The sequence below is a fragment of the Orussus abietinus genome, unplaced genomic scaffold, assembly GCF_000612105.2.
Source record: "Orussus abietinus isolate OABI.00-Male unplaced genomic scaffold, Oabi_2.0 scaffold458, whole genome shotgun sequence".
In the NCBI taxonomy this organism is placed as follows: Eukaryota; Metazoa; Arthropoda; class Insecta; order Hymenoptera; family Orussidae; genus Orussus; species Orussus abietinus.
In genome coordinates this window covers 38,550-60,793 of record NW_019394627.1, presented here as the reverse complement: position 1 = coordinate 60,793, position 22,244 = coordinate 38,550, and the positions used below count along the sequence as shown (strand labels likewise).

General features: G+C 42.6%; 2 protein-coding genes and 1 long non-coding RNA gene across 3 annotated transcripts; 2 read left to right on the top strand and 1 right to left on the bottom strand.

Annotated features, from left to right (window-relative positions):
• The first annotated feature begins 674 nt into the window (after positions 1 to 674).
• Positions 675 to 7,547, top strand: LOC105701488 (cytochrome P450 315a1, mitochondrial). Its single transcript, XM_023432896.1, has 6 exons — positions 675 to 952; positions 1,324 to 1,514; positions 2,982 to 3,319; positions 4,881 to 5,105; positions 6,063 to 6,275; positions 7,312 to 7,547. Exons 1-6 carry the CDS (start codon positions 675 to 677, stop codon positions 7,420 to 7,422), a joined length of 1,356 nt encoding a protein of 451 aa, XP_023288664.1. The 3' UTR covers positions 7,423 to 7,547.
• Positions 7,548 to 12,680: 5,133 nt separating this feature from the next.
• Positions 12,681 to 19,074, bottom strand: LOC105701489 (armadillo repeat-containing protein 5). Its single transcript, XM_012428264.2, has 6 exons — positions 18,663 to 19,074; positions 18,242 to 18,462; positions 17,214 to 17,936; positions 16,995 to 17,137; positions 15,741 to 16,005; positions 12,681 to 14,975 (listed from the first exon to the last, which is right to left on the bottom strand). The coding sequence occupies exons 1-6, from the start codon at positions 18,915 to 18,917 to the stop codon at positions 14,033 to 14,035; spliced, it is 2,550 nt and encodes an 849-aa protein (XP_012283687.1). The 5' UTR covers positions 18,918 to 19,074; the 3' UTR covers positions 12,681 to 14,032.
• Positions 18,495 to 20,976, top strand: LOC105701490. Its single transcript, XR_001104230.1, has 3 exons — positions 18,495 to 18,560; positions 20,440 to 20,613; positions 20,735 to 20,976. It is a non-coding gene; the product is annotated as an uncharacterized LOC105701490 (long non-coding RNA).
• The last annotated feature ends 1,268 nt before the right edge of the window (positions 20,977 to 22,244 follow it).

The window sequence follows — 22,244 nt, the reverse complement described above, 5'->3', positions numbered from 1 at the left end:
AAATCTTACTTATCGACGTCGACCAAGTTCCTCGACGTGTTTCACTTCACCTTAAGGTGATATGAAAGAGTCACCCTATATATATATATATCTGATGAAATGATGGTAATACGAGGTCTCGGAGTGAATATTTAATTGACCTGGAAATCACAGATGGCGCAGGGGTCCTTCCGCAGTCAATTAGGGCCCCGGAAGGCACGAATCCAGAGGATTTCTGGAGTTTTACTTCGATTTCACTCAACACCCTCATGACTCATTTCATGAACTTTTATGAGACAAATTTTGATGCTAACTTTGCCTCACTTTGTCTATCCGGGTTCATCACGTAGATCCGAGAACTTTTCTTTTCCCACCCTCGTTACCCGGTCTCATTTTTGCTTCACAGCGAGAGGGTTAAGATGCAAGCGATCCGAGGCTTCTCGAAGCTCCAAGACCCTGCCAGCCTCATCCGGGATTTACCGAGCAGCCGGCTGATGCACTCCTCGACCTCCTCCTCGGTCCCCCAGCTGAAGGGGCTCTTTTTGTTCCGTGGAACCTCGGCGAGACGGTGCTGTATCTGGAGATGCGTCCACCGGAAGACCGACGAGGAGAGGAACTCGTCGATGGACCTGTTGCAGAACTCCCGGACGACCGACTGCGGTTTCCCCGTCGGAGGAGCCGCCCCGGCGCCGGAGATGCCGGAAGCCAGAGGGCTGCCCATCTTCGGGACCATCTTCTCCCTGGCCGCCTCCGGGTGGGCCGGCCGACTACACGAGTACGTCGACGAGCGGCACAAGGAACTCGGCCCCGTCTTCAGGGACCGCATCGGCCCGGTCCGGGCCGTCTTCGTCAACTCCCCCAAAGAGTTCCTCAGGATCTACCGACTGGAGGGACCGACGCCCAGGCACTTCCTCCCGGAGGCTTGGGTCCTCTACAACGACGTCCGACGACTGCGTCGCGGGTTGCTCTTCATGTACGTAGGCTAGGTGAACCGGGAATCCAGTTCGAGGCACAAACAAAATTACCCTGGTAGCACAAAATATTTCTCCTATATTTACTATATATTTAACAAATATCGTACATTTTTTTANATGTTCATAAATTATTGAAACTAAATATGTCATTGAGATTTTCAAGAAATATTTCAAATATCTTCGAATGAAATCTAGAAGAAATCTGGAAAAATCTTTCGCTTGAGATATTTAGCAACGATTACAAAGAAATATTTAGAAATTATTCTATGCTACTAGGGTTTCGATCAATGTCAGAAAATGGCTTTACCGTATTCGATGTTCCTTTCTTGCTTGATAACCACTCAATCGTTCTCTATGTATCTCGAAACAGGGACGGCGAGGAATGGCTGCACTTCCGTAAGATCTTGAACAAACTGATGCTCAGAACTAGCCCTATGTCTTACATGGTCGACCCCTGCGAGGAGGCCGCAAAAGGACTCGCATCAAGGTGGAGGCTTTACGCCGATAATGAAAAATCCGTTCCTGAACTGAACGCGGAACTTTATCACTGGTCCATCGAGGGTGAGTCTCTAGTGTACACAGCGGAGCGTTCTTAAGGGGTTACACCACTTTGACGCACCCAAAAATTACGGTTTTTTCAAGAATTTTTTTTTAAGAGTTGAAACGTTTTTATCCAATTTAAAGTACAGTAAGGTATTATACTACTATTAAACTCGCTCATTGCGAAAATCGGTGACCGTGCGGTGGGCAGGTGTATAGGTGTAAACGCGTTTTTCTTAAAACTGCATTTTAAAAATCGGTGGGCACTCTAGCTCCGCCAATTTTCAATCAATCGTCTTGATTCTTTTTTTATTTTATTCGTGATATGTTTACCCAGCGAAATACGTATGGTTTTTTCAATGTATTGATATTCGCATTTTTTATGCAACATTAATTAAAGAAATTTAGGGCAAAATACGTATCTTTCCTTTCGAATCGATGCCATTTTGTGAAAAATGCATATTTTTGAAAACGGCTACGTATTTCGCTAGCTTTCGGGCTACGGAAACTAATTCTTTTTCGTTTATTGTTCTAACTTAAACCTGGACTGAGTTATCGTGCCCACCGCACGATCATCGATTTTCGCAGCGCTCCGGTAAATCGCCTTTCAAGCCGCCATTTTTGTAAATAAGAAAAATACAAAAAAAAGCATTTTTTTGTTTAATAGTAGTATAATACCTTACTATACTTTAATTTGGATAAAAACGTTTTAATTCTTAAAAAATAATTCTTGAAAAACCGTACTTTTTGGATGGGCAAAGTGGTGTAACCCCTTAAGGTGAAGTGAAACCCCTTCACATCAGTCGATTCGAGTACAACACTTTTTTTTAAGGGTATTGAGCCAAACTGTTCGAAACTTTGACACATGACTCATGATCATCTAAGAATTGTCCTGACACATTCAAAATTTGGATTTTTTAAAAAAACTTTTTAACTCAGCCCAGACCAGAACTAAAATGGCGTCGAGCTTTCATATTTCGATCAATATACAATTATCGAGCGCTCTGATATGAGAATCGAAAGAGTCAGGACAATTTTACGACAATTTAGAACACTCTGGTAATCGATAAACTCGCATTTGAACGGGATAAAGGCAAAAACAGTGTTGTATGCGCTTCTATGCTAAAACGATGGGAATACGAGGTCTCGGAGTGAAAATTCAATTGGCCTGGAAATCACAGATGGCGCAGGGAGTCCCTCTGGAGTCAATTAGGGCCCCAGAAGGCATGAATCCAGAGGATTTCTGGAGTTTTACTTCGATTTATTTATAATTATTGTACGAAAACGACAGGTGGAGTATGCCATTTGGTACACTACCCAATATAATTCGGCACAGCTGTCAATATAAAAACGAACGTCGGCAACGTAGGCATTTAGAAACATCTTCTTTATGGACGTCGATCGAGTTCCTCGACGTGTTTCACTTCACCTTAATAGTGTATGACCAGCTTGGTCGGTATGATAGTAAAAAGTGACGATTCGTTTCAGCCATGCTGGCCACGCTTCTTGGTCCCCTGTGGCACCAGGAAGGCGCCTACGTCATGAAGGAAGCCGGGAACCTGCCGAAGTGTCTTCACAAAATTTTCGAGTACTCGGCACAGCTCTCCTTGTTGCCGGCGCAACTCGCGATGAGACTGAGACTTCCGGCGTGGCGGAAATTCGTAAACGCGGCGGACGAAGCCTTGGGAATCGTCCGAGCTCTGGTCCCGATAATGGCCCGACACAACGCGGAGGGAGGCCTCCTGAAGATGATGATGGACGAGGGGATTCGGGGCGACGACCTCGTCAGAATCGTGGCCGACCTCGTCCTCGCAGCGGGAGATACGGTACGGGTTTTCGGCCATGAACCAGGGACCTGCCCAGGTAGTGGAACACGGGATGTCCATGTGACTTTTCGGTCACATGAGGCACGCAGAAAATTATTTCATTAAATCGATACAATTATTCTTGGTTTAACCCTTTGCGGTCTTGACTCGAACCTGAGTCGACAATTACAAGGCAATTTCAGAAACTCGGACCGCAAAGGTTTAAGGGAATAAAACACTTTTTTTAAGAGTATTTAATTTTTTAAGGTAGTGGAACATGGGATGTTCATGTGACTTTTCGGTCACATGGGGCACGCAGAAAATTATTTCATTAATTTGATACATTTATTCTTGATTTAAGGGGATTTCATGAGTATTCGAACCTTCCTTAAAGCTTCCATACCCACGTGGTGAAGTTTCAATCGATTTGAAAGATCGAAGAAAAATTTTACAAATAATTTGACAACTCCAGACCACTTTTATGTCCCCTTAAAAAGGCCAATTTTTGGTTACAAAACATCTCGCCTCAAATGGCGAAAGAGGTGAACGGAGTTCATGATATTAAAGTGAAGTGAAACCCCCCTCAAATCAGTGGATTCGAATAAAACACTTCTTTTAAGAGTATTTAATTTTGTAAGGTAGTGGAACACGGGATGTCCATGTGACTTCTCGGTTACATGGAGCACGCAGAAAATTATTTCATTAACACGTTGAGTGCGGCGTCGGTCCCTGGGGACCGACAGTGAACTTTCCGTCTGGGCGGCGTCGGTCCCTTGGGACTGACACGGCATCAAGAATCCTATATATAAAAAATTGTGCCGCCCAAACGGAAAGTTCAGCAAAATCGGTTCCGCGCTCAACGTGTTAAATCGATACAATTATTCTTGGTTTAAGGGGATTTCATGAGTATTCGAACCTTCCTTAAAGCTTCCATACCCACGTGGTGAAGTTTCAATCGATTTGAAAGATCGAAAGAGAAAAGAAAAATTTTATAAATAATTTGACAACTCGGGGATCACTTTCATGTCCCCTTAAAAAGGCCAGTTTTTGGTTGCAAAACATCTCGCCCCAAATGGCGAAGGAGCTGAACGGAGTTCATGATATTATGGTGAAGTGAAAACCCCCTCAAATCAGTGGATTTGAATAAAACACTTCTGTAAAGAGTATTTAATTTTTTAAGGTAGTGGAACACGGGATGTCCATGTGACTTTTCGGTCACATGGAGCACGCAGAAAATTATTTAATAAAATCGATACAATTATTCTTGGTTTAAGGGGATTTCATGAGTATCCGAACCTTCCTTATAGCCTTCATATCCACGTGATGAAGTTTCAAACGATTTGAAAGATCGAAGAAAAATTTTACAAATAATTTGACAACTCCAGACCACTTTCATGTCCCCTTAAAAAGGCCATTATTTGATCACAAAACATCTTAGCCCCAAATGGCGAAAGTTTTGAACGGTACGTTCATGATATTAATTCAATTAAATATTTTTCTGCGCGTATAACACTATATTTTCATCAGCGAATTCTGGAGATATGAAAGAGAAAGAAATAATTTGTGTAACAATTTCCCGCAGACTGCGTATTCCATGCAATGGGCGCTATTCCTGCTGGGAAGCCATCCAGAGATCCAGGAAAGACTTTACGGTCGTATCAAAGGACTCAAAGGAGAACGATTGCTTCAAGACTCCTTCCTTAAGGGGGTCCTCAAAGAGACACTTAGGTTATACCCTACGGCTCCATTTCTGACGAGATACTTGGCAGAGGACAACTTCATCGGGGGCTACAGCGTTTCCAAGGAGGTGACTTCGTCTTGCTATTACGAAAAATTTACCTCCCAGGGGAAATTAAGATGATATGAAAGGCGCTGAAGAATTTAATCGAGGTCGATAAATTAAAATTCATCTATACCCTTTTTTGGTGGGAACGTCGTTTTGAATACTAAAGTGGTAACATAAGTTGGCGCGTCCCGTTACCGACATTTATATTTATGTTGAAGTCATTTACAGTCTACGTTGAGAATCATACGAAATGGAGTGTTTCATATGCCATTTCGGTAAAGTATTGATGAAGATATCGACATAAAACTGTCGAAATCCCATGAATTCATTATTCTAACGGCCGTTTAGGACCAACGGCGCCATCTGTGTGTTTCTCGCGGTAAAATTTGAAGCGAATCGGTACACCCCATTCGGAGAATACTTTCCCCAACGATTTGACCTCTCAGATACATATAGGTTGACTCTTTCATATCACCTTAAGATGATATGAAAGGCGCTGAGGAATTTAATCGAGGTCGATAAATTAAAATTCATCTATACCCTTTTTGGTGGGAACGTCGTTTTGAATACTAATGTGGTAACGTAAGTTGGCGCGTCCCATTACCGACATTTATATTTATGTTGAAGTTTTTTGCAGTCTACGTTGATAATTATACGAAATGGAGTGTTTCATATGTCATTTCGGTAAAGTATTGATAAAGAGATCGACATAAAACTGTCGAAATCCCATGAATTCATTATTCTAACGGCCGTTTAGGACCAACGGCGCCATCTGTGTGTTCCCCGCAGTAAAATTTGAAACGAAAATTCGGGGAGTACTTTCCCTAACGATTTGACTTCCCGGATATATACAGGCTGATTCTTTCATATCACCTTAACGATTCGTTTTCTTGATGCACTTCTGGACAACGTCGGTATATATTAGACGTGCTCCATTCTTGCGTAACATTGCACATTCTTGCGTCATACTGCTTGCAGGACCTGATACTGATGTCGCTCTACTCCAGCGGCCGGGACTCGTCAAATTTCGTGGAGCCCGATGCGTTCCACCCCGAAAGATGGATCAGGACCGAGAAGGGAAACTACGACTACATGCCAAATCCTCACGCCAGTCTTCCCTTCGCCCTTGGCGTCAGAAGCTGCGTCGGGAGAAAACTAGCCCAGACTCAAATGATGCTCGCCATAGCAAAGGTGAAAAGTGTAGTACAGTTGGTTATCCTCCTTACGCATAAGTACAGAAAGTACAGCCCCACCAAGCACACTACATTGCAGTTACATAACACTGTAATAACACGATATATAACGAATGTTAATCAAAAGATACATTAATATCATATAACGTCGAATCATTCCCTAGTAGCATAGAATAATTTCTAAATATTTTTTTGTAAATTTTGTAAATATCTCGAGCGACAGATTTTTTAAGATTTCTTCTAGATTTCATTCGAAGATATTTGAAATATTTCTTGAAAATCTCAATGACATATTTAGTGTCAATAATTTATAAACATCTAAAGAAATATTTTTTAACTTATTAACATAATAAATATACATTTTTTACTTCACGACTATTATCGGACACTTCATTTTGTATAAAAAAACACGAGAAATTTTTCTAACATTTTCGTCCCGCTATTTCATTAATTCAAAACGTGTAATTTTGATCTTAAATATTTCCAAAACGTTTATAACGTATTCGGCAGATAATATTTAAAAAACACTTGTATTAAAATGAAACGGAATGTTTTGTACATCTGGTAGAAAAATATTATGAAAACACATGGAGCTAATATCATATAAACATTATAGAAATAATATTCTCAAGTAAACATTTCGCAAATATTTCAAACGTCTGGTAAATATATACAAAATGTACGACATTCGTTAAATATATAGAAAATATAGGGCAAATATTTTCTGCTACTAGGGCTACCGTTCGGTAACGTTGTTACAAACTTGTTAGCATTGCAGTTATATAATATTAAAATAACATATAACATGTCATCGGTATGTTACGTATACGTTACATTATTCCTTTTATAACAGTGTTATATAGCCGCGGAGGAAATAGTAATACAAATCTTAATTATATATCATATGTATATTACATTACACGTTATGTAACGGTTATGTATTGTTATGTAACCGTGTTTGGCGGGGCCAGCCCGAACAAACCTATGTTTGTTCTAGAGCCGTGTAAATGGAACAAATTCGTTTGTTCTTGCAGCTCGTAGAAACGTTCAGGATAACCTGCACCAACCAGGACCGGGTCAGGATGATCCTCCACCTCATCTCCGTGCCCTCGGAACCCATCCAGTTGAGTCTGACCCGAAGATGACCCACGTATGAAGAAGCCTTGAAGAAGAGACGTTTCCGCCTGCCCGTTGGGGCTTAAAATGGCCATTTATTAAAATTCTTGACCAGAAGTTAATCGTTACTTCCTAGAGTCGATTATGCCTCCGATATAATTACAAGGCTTAATTCTGGCGAAGATGACCCACGTATGAAGAAGCCTTGAAGAAGAGACGTTTCCGCCTGCCCGTTGGGGCNGCGGACACGGATGATACGGATAACGGGTTCATTCTCGGATCGGCGAAAAAAAACACCGCGGTCCTCCACTCCTTGCTGCCTTGACCAAGACGAGATCATTGCCTATCATTCATTGCTGCTGGGACTGAATATCGACGTCATTGGATGGCACTCGCCTGGGTGGAGGCCGATTTTTTTTTATGAAAGTGGAACTTTGAATGTATTGGGATATGCATTTGGAGAGAAACTCTGCTGAGTTTTTTTTTTGTGGCGATAAAGAATGAGAGATTAGATTCGTTGCTGCCTTGAAGAAGAGATCATTGTCTATCATTCATTGCTTCTGGGACTGAATATCGGCATCATCGGATGTCATTCGCCCGGTTAGGGTTCGAAAATGTTTCATGAAAGCGCAACTTTGGATATATCGGGAAATGCATTTGGCGCGAAGTTCAATTCATTCAGTTTTTTCATACCAAATGAAGTGTCCGTTAATAGTCGTGATGTAAAAGAAATGTATTTTTATTATATGTTCATAAGTTAAAAAATATAATTTCTGTATATGTTTATAAATTATTGAAACTGAATATGTCATTGAGATTTTCAAGAAATATTTCAAATATCTTCGAACGAAATCTACATGGCATCTTAAAATATCTGTCGCTTGAGATATTTAGCAAAGATTACAAACAAATATTAAGGATTTGTTCTATGCTGCTAGGGTAACAGGCTTATTTCAATGTTCCTGTCATGTAGATCTTTCTGCCATGTTGAGTTTTGCTTGTGCCATTTCTTTTTGCAAAAACCAGAGCAGTTAACCCTTTGAACACGGAGCCATTTCGACATATGGGCGAAATTCGTCTGACCGTGCAATATTGGACCAAACGTCGGGCGCCTTTAGGCGCTCTAAGGAACCAAAGGGTTAAAAAAAAGAAAAACAAATTCCGAAAAATACCATGTTAACGTTTTTGACATTCTGGGAAGCTCCGAATTTTCTTAACGAATATCGCACATTTTTTAAATATTTACCAGACATTTGAAATATTTGCAAAACGTTTACTTTAGAATATTATCTTTATGATATTTATATAATATTAGCTCCACGGGAAGTGCTAGTGATCTTGTTCTTTCATATACCGAATATGTAATTCGGCGAATGAACCCATGTGAGATGAAAGTGCGAGAAGTGAGCGCTCTCGTCAAAAATACGTAATAAACGCCAAGGAGACATAACGCCAATGGGCGGTTCCACAGAAAGTGACCCCAAAATCGGGACCCAGGATCTCAGATTTACTCTGAAAAAAATGCAGAAAAATCGTCCACTCTCGATGCCCTCGTTAAAGTTGACTTTACTCATTCAAAAGGTTCAAAAAACGACATTTGACACGCCAGGCTGAACATCGCAGATAATGACTAGGTCTGAGTTTGGCGCCTCTATATATATATTTGGCGCGAAACTCTACCGAGTTTCTTAATCTAACGATGCGAGCGCTTCTTGCGGAAAATGAGGGAACTCCAATCCTACATGAGCAAAACACTTCCTACCGACGTAAATGACCCAAAATGCTTTTAATTTTGTAAGTAAGGTACGTAAAGCGAACCTACAATCCGTACATGATATACCGAATGTGATGTTTTTAACCCATTCACTGCCAAGTACGACATATCTCGTAGTAAGCGTATGTACCAAAGATCTCAGATTTACTCTGATCTAACGATGCGAGCACTCCTTGCGGAAAAGTGTACGATATTCCTTAATTGTACGGAATATGCCCTAGTAGCATAGAATAATTTCTAAATATTTCATTGTAATCTTTGCTAAATATCTCAAGCGACAGATTTTTTCAGATTTCTTGTAGATTTCATTCNCTGACCCCCATGAAATTTGATTTTTACTAAAAAATTTAAAAAGTACCTATAAACAAATTTTTAAACAATTTCATGGGTATAAGGACCTTCCTTATAGCCTCCATATTCACGTTGTAAACTTTGAAACGATTCGATACACCCAGTTCAGAGAAAAGTTTGATAAACTAGACCTTTGTGTCGCCACTTTCACATCCCCTTAAGAGCGACGATTTCGTATGTCTATCACAGTTATCAATGTTCCGAAATGGGGACCGACGTGTAGCAACGTCGCGCGCGGACATTAAACGGACGTCACTCGATGCGTACGTATTGTAGGATTATTTCGCAGTGTTACAATGGTAATATAGAACGTAACAAGACGCGTGTCAATTTCCCTCGTGCACTTCCCATACGCTCTGCGGAAAGTCATCCATAGGCTCGCGATCGCATTCCCATGGGGTCTCTGGCGGCAAAATTTACCAGCCTCTACCTGATTTCGATAAAGTAGTGATTCGGCGAGTCGAATATTTCGCTGACTCGAATTACTTGAATTCGATAACCGAACCAACTCGAATTTGGACTCGACGATTCGGTGAAGGAAGGGGGTACGTTTCCGTGTTAGTGATGGGACGAGTCGAATATTTTACCAAGTATTCGAGTTACTCGAATTCGGAAGCATTGCCAACTCGAGTTTGGACTCGAGTCAATAACTCGGTACCACGTACATTCAATGCGGCGAGTAGAGTCTATGGAGAGATGAGTAAAGCGACTCGATTACCCACGACTCGAGTCGAAGCGATGTAACGAGTCAAGTACTTCATCGAATCGAGTTACTTGAATAGTGCCAACTCGAGTCGATGACTCGATGCAGCATACGTAAGGCGCGACCAGTCGAGTCAAAGACGAGTTGATAAGTAAAACGACTCGATTAATGGCGAATCGAGTCGAAGCGATTTAACGAATCGAGTACTTGATCGACTCGAGTTACTTGAATAGTGCCAACTCGAGTCGATGACTCGATGCAGCATACATAAGGCGCGACCAGTCGAGTCAAAGGCGAGTTGATAAGTAAAACGACTCGATTAATGACGAATCGAGTCGAAGCGATTTAACGAATCGAGTACTTGATCGACTCGAGTTATTCTACATGGCCAAATCGTGTCGACGACTCGATGCAGCATACATTCGGCGCAATCAGTCGAGTCAATGGCGAGTTGATGAGTAAAACGACTCGATTAACCGCGACTCGAGTCGAAGCGATGTAACGAGTCGAGTACTTCATCGACTCGAGTTACTCAACATGGCCAACTCGAGTCGAGGACTCGATGCCATATATATTCGACGCGATGAGTCGAGTCAATGGCGAGTTGGAGAGTAAAACAATTCGAATAACGATTGCTTGAATAAACAGATAAGGCGTGATTGGTATAGCGGTCAGAGTAACTCGGTCTCACTCCTACCCTCGTGACTCGCATTCGTTTGTACCAATAACTCGAGTTACAATAAAAATGACTCGAGTCGACTCGAATTTAACGCGTAGAAATAATCAATTCGTCATATCCTCGTAACTAATAATGCGACTGGTTGAATACTTTATCAACTAGAATTACCCGAGTTTGGATTCGGTGAAGGGAAAAGGCGCGACGAGTCAAGTTTATGGCGAGTAAAATGACTCGAATAACGACTCGTGTAGACGAATAAATGATGCAAGGAGTCGGAGTACATCTTTAACTCGAGTTACTTGAATGGTCTTGAGTTTAGACTCGAGTCGACGACTCGGTGAAGGAAAAAGTAACTCATTCACGGACTTTCGACGCGACAAGTCGAGTCTGTGGTGAGTTGGGGAATTAAACGATTCGAGCAAACGAATAGTAATGTGACAAGTCGAGTCATTTATCGTCTAGAATGACTTAAACATTCCCAACTCGAGTCGATGTCTCGGAGAAAGAAGCAGGAACGTGCCATTCGACATGGCGATTCAAATTTATGAACAATTGCCGAGTAAAACAACTCCAGTAAACAAATGAAGTTTGGTTGACGTCTCGGTACGCGTAACTCAGTCTTGTCTCACCCCCATAATTAGCATTAATGCGTACTAAAAATTCGAATAACATTAAACATGGCCCGGGTTGACTCAAATACATGTTTGATGCGAGAGTAACGAGTTGAAATATTCGACTCGTCATTTAACTGTGATAAAGATTTGATTAAACTCCGATACTTTGAAATGTACGGATCATCTCACGTATGGCAATATTGTTGGTCTCCGACGTAAGATATATGGATTCCGCAAGCCGATCTGCTGTACGAGTAGCCATATTGAAAGACAAAAAAAAGGGACGGTGCCTTTTCGTCTGATTGTTTAAATATCTGTACAGCGCAATATGGCGATTAGCTGTAGTGATGTGACCATAGGTTTGTTCGTTTTGCCTACACTTTCTACACTTTTACGAAAAGTGTACAATTTGGCGTTCGTTTTGACGAAAGTGACGAAGATATCGCTGTTCGTTTTGCGAGGGCATCTACCCCGAGGGTACACGTTTTGCCTACACTTTCTACACTTTTACGAAAAGTGTACAATTTGGCGTTCGTTTTAACGAGTGACGAAGATGTCGCTGTTCGTTTTGCGAGGGCATCTACCCCAAGGGTACACGTTTTCTACACTTTCTACACTTTTACGAAAAGTGTACAATTTGGCGTTCGTTTTGACGAGTGACGAAGATGTTGCTGTTCGTTTTGCGAGGGCATCTACCCCAAGGGTACACTTTTCTACACTTTCTACACTTTTACGAAAAGTGTACAATTTGGCGTTCGTTTTGACGAGTGACGAAGATGTTGCTGTTCGTTTTGCGAGGGCATCTACCCCAAGGGTACACGTTTTCTACACTTTCTACCCTCGACCCCAAGCAAAGGCAAGAAGGGTAGCCCGCGAATTTGGCGGCAAATTTGAAAATTGAAAAGACCAACAAACAGGAAAATACAAAATTTATGCTAACATCTCAACGTAATATAAATACAAGTAATTATTAATGCATCTTCCTCGTGTATGGAACGATTTAGCGTTTTAGTTCTGTACATAATGTTTGAAAAAATATACAGTAATTATATATAACTACGTAACCGCGGTTGGAATGAACTAAACTATAATTTTTCATTGTCGTAGTTAAATTGTTTTCCATTCCACTGCAATAATATTCTGACCCTTATTGATTCTCGATACCTGAAATTCGTGAAAGGAATTTTCATCTTCTACAATTACAATGTAATAGAACGAATTGTAGCATTTGAAGAAAACGAAGGCAGCTCAAGAAGGAAGGCTAGAAGAAGCATTACGTTTTCGTATTCGTCATCGTCCGATACGGATAGCCTCAAAATCGCGTACCTCTTTACTAAATCGTTCATCTTGGACTTTCGTGAGGTTGCTGGTGTTCGGGACGTCGATGAAAGTGTATCTACCCTTCTGCACTTTTCAAGAAAAGTGTAGCACTCTCGTTACCCTCGAGGGTAGAAAGTGCAGTCAACGCGAACAAACCTCATGAAATAGTATAAGAAGAGATAACGCCTATGGTCGATTCCACAGAAGTCGTTCCAAAGAATCGGGACCCAGAATCTCAGATTTTCGCTGATCTAACGACGCGAGCGCCACTTGCGGACAATCGGGGAACTTCGATCCTACATGACCAAATCAGTTCCAACTGACGTAAATTACATAAAATGCTTCTAATTTTGCAATTAAGGTAAGCAAAGCGATACGATAATCCACGGATGATATACAGAACGTGATGTTTTTAACTTGTAAATGTCATTTTCCTTGTCTCGGATGACATGCCGGACAAATCTGAGACAATTTGCCGCGCCTGATTGTTCCTCCACATTTGTATGCTCGTTCTGCCTCGCATTGCCTTGTACACGTCGCTTATTGATGCGTACACGCCTTAACATGGTCTCATCACGCCCGCAACTTGCATTCGTTAGTCCCAATCAGTCAAGTTAGAATAAAAGTGACTCGAGTTTATCGAGTTGTAATATTCGACTCGTCGCATTACCAGACTAGCTATTTAACGCATAGAAACGTAGGAGAGAATATAAGGGAGGGATTTTCCCTGTACATACGGACGCAAAGAGAGTCAACCGACAACAGAAACGCGAATGTTATGTTTTAATGCGATGCGCCGCGGCTCGCCCTGGGGAAAATGTTCGCAAGCCTTTGCACTACGTCACGCAGCTCCTGTAGCAATGTCCTCTCCACTTGTATAAAGAGAGAAAGTATAATCCCAAGTTCGCCCTCTTTTATTCTCGCTCCAGTCACAAGAACATCAAGGGAGCGACCTGGTGGGTCCACCTATCCTACGTCCATGGTTCTACAATGTCCACGAGTACTACATCCGTACAGATCGGTCCGCCTGGATTCATCGTCCCACGTTTAGCGACCACCGATCCCGTGACCCAGCAAAGTTCCAAGATCTCGCAAGCGAAACTCCTTTTCAAGCTTCCCCGAGCCCGGTTCACAGTCTGACGGAAGCGTCTTCCTCGGCGGGAGTCCCCGTGAAAAGCTAGACAAGATTGCGGCCCACTTAGCGCTGGCACAGTGCCCCGTTGATCATTTTCCGAAGGTCCTCCAGGAACTCGTCGAAGGTCTCGGTGTAGGTGAAGTTGCAGAAGGCCTGTACCCGCTCGTCGTCGGTCATCTTGGCGGTGAGGAAGTTCTTTATGCAGCAGCTGCGGAACTCGGGGCAGGAGTTGTTCCTGGCCCAGTTCCAGGCGCGCGAGTAGTTCTCGTGGTTCAGGCTGGAGATCGAGATCTCGGTCAGGGTCTCGAGGACCTCGTTCATGAGATACTGGTCGGCGATCAGCACCGCGTCGAGGAGGCTCTCGATAGCGCAATGATGGAAGTTGGAGCCATTTGCCGCCAGGAGGAGCGTGTGTAGACCTTCCCTCGACGCGTTCTTCAGTCTTATCCTGGGCTTCCCCGACTCGAAGAAGTTCCCCTCGAGCATCGCGAAGAAGGGCTCGGATGTCTGACAGAGGATCTTCCTGCAGGCGTCCACCGTTGTCCCGTCGTCCAGCACGAACGTCACCGTAGATGGGATCGGCAGGTCTCCCGGGAAATTGGTACCGCGATCGGCCATGTTCCCGGTCTCCTCCATCATCTGGCACTTGCCGACGCTTTCCGGCTTGATGTCCAGCGTGTGGGCCAGCCGGTTGATCGACCAGATCGCCTTCTCGTAGAGGGGGTGCTTCCGGTCGTTCAGCACCCGGAAAATTAACGCTAATCCCCCGTGGGTACCCAACAAGGTCCGCAGAATGTCTCTCGACTTTATGAGGAATGGTATGGAGATGGCGGTCACGAATTTTTGGGATTCTTGCCCTCGGATCAGGAGCGTTGCCAGCTCCCCCACTGCTCCTCCCGTCTCGGCCAGTTTGCACATCTCGAATATGTACTGCTCCGATCCGTGGAGCGTCTCGGCGTCGAAGACGAAACCCTGCGTTATCAGAGATACCAAGTATGCCTGATTCCTGAAACAAACGATGCGCGAGTATTCCTATGTGGCTTTAATGGAATCCTGATATCGCCTTCTCCTGAAAATTAAGGGAGCTCGTGCTCAATGATAGGGTGGAAATACTTATTTTTCTGACAGGTGCGTGAAAATGTGAAACACAACATGCAGATACAGCTTAACACATTCGCGACCGGCAAATTTTTTCCCTTTCAAATACCGTGTACCGGCGAAAATAATGAAATCCTGAAATTGGTTGCTGCAAACTTGTATCGTTAAAGGATGTTATCACGTCAGCAGCAATCAGGAATAGAATATTAAAAGAGAATTCACGTCAGCGGTCGCGAATGTGTTAAGGTGACATGAAAGAATCAGCCTATATATGTGCCGATAATTATGAAAGTGGTCTAAGTCAAAATTAAAAAAAAAAAATGAGTTTATCAGTTATTTCACGCCATATTATTTCAAACGAAATTAATTCAATGTAATTTCGAAACAAAAAATATATGACATAGACCACTTTCATAATTATGGGCACATATATATACATGGTCTGTACTGAGTTAAACAATTTTTTTGAAAAATCCAAATTTTTAATGTGTCAGGGCAATTCTTAGATGATCAGGAGTGATGTGTCAAAGTTCCGGACAGTTTGGTCTAATACCCTTTAAAAAAAGTGTTGTATTCGAATCGACTGATTTGAAGGATGTTTCACTTCACCTTAAACCAATGCGATTATACATAAGTGCACATTACATGTCAAGGAAGAAAGGTAATCTTGTACCTGACGATTCCACCGAGTATTCTGACTGCCATTGGGTTTTTGGTAGATTTAATATATGCCGTTAAAGGTGCGATCGTCGCAGGTTTGGCAAACTGCTCGATTGGTTCGTCCGAATAAGTAAGTCGGCACAGCAGCGCCAAACTTAACCCGTTGACGTATTCATTAACCCCGGATCTGGATACTCTCTCAGAGGGTTCATCTTCGTCTTCTTTCACCTCGGCTGTAACCGACGTCATGCTCTCCAATGACGCAACTTCTTGTGAATCTGCATAATAATTACAACATAAAGCAATTTCGTGAACAATTAAGGGGAGGGGAAAGTGGCGTGAAAGGGGTCTCGTTCATGAAACTTCTCCCCAAATTGGGTGGTACCCAATCGATTCAAACTTTGCAATTTAAATATGGAGGGTATAAGGAACGTCCTGCAACTCGTGACAATTCAATTTTTTGACATTTGTTTATAGATATTTTTAAGATTTGTTGTAAAAAATGGAATTTCACGAGTGTCAGGACCTTCCTTATACCCTTCACGTTCAGGTTGTAAAGTTTGAAACGATTCGGTGCACCCAGTTTGGAGAAAAGTTTTATAAATATGTTGACGTTCTGATGTATAGAATGACCCTTTCATGTGCCCTTAAGGGGATGTGAAAGTGACATCCGAGGGGTAAATCATTCATGAAACTTTTCTCCAAACTGAGTGTACGAAATCGTTTCAAACGTTACAATCTGAATGTAGATGATATAAGAAAGGTCCTAACACCCATGAAATTTCATTTAAAAAATGTTTAAAATATCTATAAACAAATTTTTTTTAAATTGAAATTTCATGGTGGTCAGGAACCTTTCTTAAAGCCTCCGCATTCACGTTACAAAGTTCGAAACAATTCGTTACATTCAGTTCGGAGAAAAATTTCATAAACGATATTTCTTTGACGCCGAAGTGACATCCGTCGATCGTTCATGAAACTTTTCTCCGAACTGAGTATATCAAATCACTCCAAACTTCACAATGTGGATGTAGAGGCTATAAGGAAGGTCCTGATACCCATGAAATTTAATTTTTAATAAAAAATTTAGAAAGTACCTATAAACAAATTTTTAAATAATTCCAATTTCACTGGTATAAGGACCTTCCCTAAAGCCTCCACATTCACGTTACAAAGTTCGAAACGTTTCATTAGACTCATTTCGGAGAAAGACGCCGAAGTGAGATCCTTAAAACAATTCGAATCACTTAAAGATGACCGCATTTACCTTCCTCGTTGGCGATCCAATCGGTGTCGGTGCAAACAGGGCTGTATTTACCTTTAGTACTTTCATCGGTTTTGGTAGTACCATCGGAGGATAACGGTGGACTGCTAGGCAACCAATAATCCGGATGATAATCTAAACTAAACCTGAAATGAAACATTTAAACGGTACTACGGTCACGTATATTGAGAGAAAAAAAGAAATGGCGTAGGAAAGATTTACCTTCCACTGTTCGACCTACTGTACTTAGAATTAGCGTTCCCACAGGACAAAGAATCATTAGAGCGTTTCTTAGTGCCCAATTCAGCTTTGGTATTCGCTGCCACCTCCACCGCCATTGTTTTCAAGTTCGAGACAAGTACATCGAGCAGGCCATTCTTGACCATGATCGAGATGCTCTGGTTGTCGTACAGAAACTGTGCCAGTGCCGACAGCAGCGCCGAGTGGTACTTCTTATTATCATAATTCTTCAGGATGGATAGCATCGTCTCTATCCCTTCGTTTAATCGAACTTTGGCACGGTTGATGGCTTCTCGACAGAAGAGACACAAGCTGTCAAGTAATTCCCAAGATCCAAGGGGGTTTTCTTTTATCAAACCGACGACGCACTCGATGGCGCCCGAATTCCCCAAGCCTGGACGACACTCCGCCACTTGGCACAAACTATGGAGGCATTTAATAGCCACTTTATTCCGCAATGCGCAATACTCTACTATCCGCTTGTAACCTTCCACGTTAGTCTCGGCTCGCATTTGATCTCTGTACCGTGGATCCAAATTTACAACAAAGGTACACATGGCTTTCATACATACTTCCGACAATTCGTTACGTTTCGACTCCTCGGCAGCTGCGGCCTTGGACGTTACGAACACATTGGTGATAATTGCAATTGCACGAGTCTCTAAAATCTCCTCCCGACTGCTCTCGAGGATGCACCAAATTTTCCTGCAAAGGGTAATTATGAATTATTATATATTTATTTAGAAACCGGAGCGAGCAAGGATAAGTATCCCAGGTGTACCTCACCGACTTTCTTGATTATCATGTATTTGTACGCATGTACGAAAACAGTTTTTGGGGATCAACTTTGAGTGGTTTTCCTTCCTTAAAAATCCTTGGATTAACACGCAGAAAAAGATAACTGCATCTTACTTTGTAGCGCACTATAGCACATATCGGAACCAAGAAAACCGGTGAGATATACCCGAAATACTTTCCTCGTTAGATCCACCCATCGGCGCTCCGTTTACCTTAAAGCTCGGATAGCCGTTAAATAGGTTTGACTCGTGCACTTGAGTTTCAACAAATTGGCAAGGACCTTTACCGCACCTGCTTCGCACAAAGACTTGGCATGCCATTTGCACGAAGCTAGGTTCCCGACGAGTCTACACGCACGGCAGCATAAGATATCGCCTAATTTAACATTCTTGAGTATGGTCAGGGTGTAAGCCACTATTTTTGTTCCGTGTACCTGTAACGTAAGAGTGGGCGTTAAAAATACCACGTCGCTTAAACAAATCGCAGCTGTCAACAAGTGAAAGGGGATTAAAAATGAGATACCGTATCGAAGTAAGTTAATTAAGGCGACTAGTCGGGAGGATTTTGAAGAATACCACCACACTTACGATAAATATGCTATTCTGTCAACCGTGTCACGTTGACGTTACTTACTCGTTGACGAGTATCAGCTGACACGCAGGCATCTGCCAGTACACTAAGCACTACATTTAGGATCTCCTTATTCGGATAGTGGAGTAACTCGATCAAAAGTGGAAGACCTCCGCCGTTAATGAACTTCTCGCAGGACTTTTTGTTCCTTTTAATACGTGTCAGGCGAGAGGCGAAGTCTCCCTCGAGGTTTAGCTCCCCGTTCTTTGACAGCTCGGCCACGATAGGACATTCCGACTTTTCTATCGCGGATGACATCTCTGCCGCGGAGCCCGTCAGTTTTCAGCCAATTGAAATATTATTCGGCATAACCTCGAAATTTGGAGGTATGCACAAGAACTTGGGAACAGGGGGACGAACCATACAGCTGAGGGCGTGATGCCCACGAACGACGGCCACTCTCGGCCATCGAACGTTGTGTAACGTCATCCCTCGTTTCCTGACATTTGCGAGTCCCTTGGCTCGATTTTTCAAGGAGATCATCATTCCGCGATATCATATCCTTTATTTTCAGGTGTACTTTATTGAATAACCCCTGTGACAGGCTTTAAAATACAACATTATAATGAAACATTACATAGCGGTACAGTGGTTTGCTTCTTTACCGATCGGTCAATATGACGGTGCTTGGTAGTTCATACATCTGAATATGAAGAAGCGGGCTAGGAGAAATTTGGAATGACTCGGTGGTGCCATCTCGTCACTATCAATGGAACCACCCTTCATAATTCCCCTGGCTAGTTTCTTGTTTCTTGGATAGGTGGCAGGACGAACCCTTCCCTGAATTAGTCGCGAATTTTAAATTCAAATCAGATTCCCGTCAGCACTATTGACTACGTCTTCATCGTACTCCTCGATTTGGGATTTATCTGGTCCGGACTGAGTAAATAGTGTCTCCATCATATTGACTACGTCTCCATCGTCCTCGAAATCCGGAATTTACTCGATCCAAACCCAGTCAATCTAAATTTAAGTGTCGATCAAGACACTCAGGGTGTGTATTAGGTATTTTTGACGAGAACACTCACTTCTCGCACTTTCATCTCACGTGGGTTTATTCGCCGAATTACGTATTCGTAATATGAATGAACGAGATCACTAACACTTCCGGTCTAGTAATATTGCAAATAAAGATATATACCTTGAAAATCAAACATTGTTGAGAGGTGTGGGTTATAGGCAGGAAAGGCGTTAAAAGTAAAAAAAAAAATAGCAGGAAAGGCGGTAAAAGTAAAAAAAGTAAAAGGAAAGCCGTTAAAAGTAAAGAGGACTCGCGTCTATCTACATTTTTTTTAATATGTATTACATTCGTATTTACATGTACTATAATTAAAAGTTCAACAATATAATTTTTTATCATGGCACGTAAGCATGAACAGTTTTCAATGTTTAATAATGTAATGTAACCTCGCAATAACGAAAACTAACCTGTACATCCTAGTAAATTCTCTTTCTTCTAACGAAAATGGGTCTGAGGCATCACGTAATTCCCTTCTTCTTCTTCTAATAAGGTTATTATTACGTCCCCGAATACGATCGTTGGCAAAAATCAAAACACCCAGGAGGTTTTCCATTTTGAATTTCGGTGTCACAATCCGTGGAAGATGGCGTTCATGGCGCTTATTTTTCTACCTTTTCTTGTATGCTTCACCATTTCGCTTAAAAATTAGTGCCAAGCCAGTTCATACGAATGGTCTCGCGTTTTCACCCCCAAAAACCTTCCGTAATACCGTGAGCTCCCCATTTTTCACATTTTCATTCAATTTGCTTTACGTAATAGAACCCCAGGACATTCTCCTCGCATAAAACTTAAGCGAATTTCCGCCAAGAGCGCTAGCTGTACATCGTGACGTCATGCGCTGTAGAACATGCGTAGTCGACGACTGGAAGAAACAGCCAGCTACATGACCATACTTATCGGAGCCCCTGTAGAATTTTCCATTAGATGCAATACGTACGTACATCGGGAAAACGCACAAAACCTATAAATGTCGAGTTCTTTTGTCGTGTAGTACAATAGATACATGTTTTATAATGAATTGCTTATTAACAATGACTTTCTTTCTTTACGTGAGGTATGATATTTCTATCGAGGCCCGGCACCCGGTGACTCTTACGTTCGACGTTCCTGCGATAGGGCTGCTGACGTCAAAATGCTGCTGCAGTCTCTGCTGTGCAGGGACTTCCGAAGAACGGTACAACCACGGCGATTACGTCACAAGTGCTACGTCACAACTATTGCCCTTGCGTGTCGCTACGTGGCAGCCCAGTCAACCCGTGCTTTTTTTAAACGTACCATACCTCCTTAAGGTGAAATGAAACACGTCGAGGAACTTGCTCGACATCGGTAAAGAAGATTTTTCTAAATACTTACGTTGCCGACGTTCGGTTTTATATCGACAGCTGTATCGAATCATATTGGGTATTGTACCAAATGGCATACTCCACCTGTCGTTTTCGTACAATAAATATCAAGAAATCGAAGTAAAACTCTAAAAATCCTCTGGATTCATGCTTTCTGGGGCCCTAATTGACTGCAGGGGAACCCCCTGCGCCATGTGTGATTTCCAGGTGAATTATATTTTCACTCCGAGACCTCGTATTACCATCGTTTTATCACAGGATCTACCGAACCGATTCAAACTTTACAATATAAATCTGAAGCGTATATAAGGAAGGTCCTGACCCTCATAAAATTTCAATTTTTCCAAATTTGTTTATAGACATTTAAAAAATTTGTTACAAAAAATGAAATTTCATGAGGGTCGGGACCTTCCTTATAGCCTCCACATATACATTGTCAAGTTTGAAACGATTCGGTACACTCAGCTCGGAGAAAAGTTTCATTATCTTTCACTTTCCCATCCCCTTAAGGTGGTGGTCTCGTTTATGAAAATTTTCTCCAAACTGGGTGTATCGAATCGTTTCAAACTTTACAATGTAAATCTGAAGGGTATAAGGAAGGTCCTGACCCTCGTAAAATATCAATTTTTCAAAATTTGTTTATAGTTTTCAATATTTGTTTATATTTAAAAAATATGTTATAAAAAATGAAATTTCATGAGGGTCAGGACCTTCCTTACAGCCTCCACATATACATCGTCAAGTTTGAAACGATTCGGAACACCCAGTTCAGCGAAAAGTTTCGTGAGCGATCGAGCTTTCGGATGCCACTTTCACATCCCCTTAAGACGGGCTTTTCTCGTCCTGGAGGCAGACAGGGGGACGTGCGTCAGTTTCCGAGAAAAGCCCGACTTCCGGGGGCGATTATTGGGGGTTCCTCGAGCGGCCGCTCGGAGGGGCGGCGCGCGTCGGCGCTTTCCCTGCGCGGCGTGGGCGTCGGAGAGGGACCGATCGATTCGAAATCCACCGCCCTCTTCGGAGGGTTTTCCAGGCCTCCGCGTTTCCCTCGCAGCTCTCCCAGCTCCAGCAGATCCGAGCCTGTCGAGCGCGTCGCGCGCACGAAACGCGGACCACCTCTCGACGGCGGCGCGTCCTGCCCGTCCGACGATCTCCCGACGACTCCGCGTCCTGCCTGTCCGACCATCGCGAAACCGGCGCTCGCGGCGGGCCTCGTGCATTTCC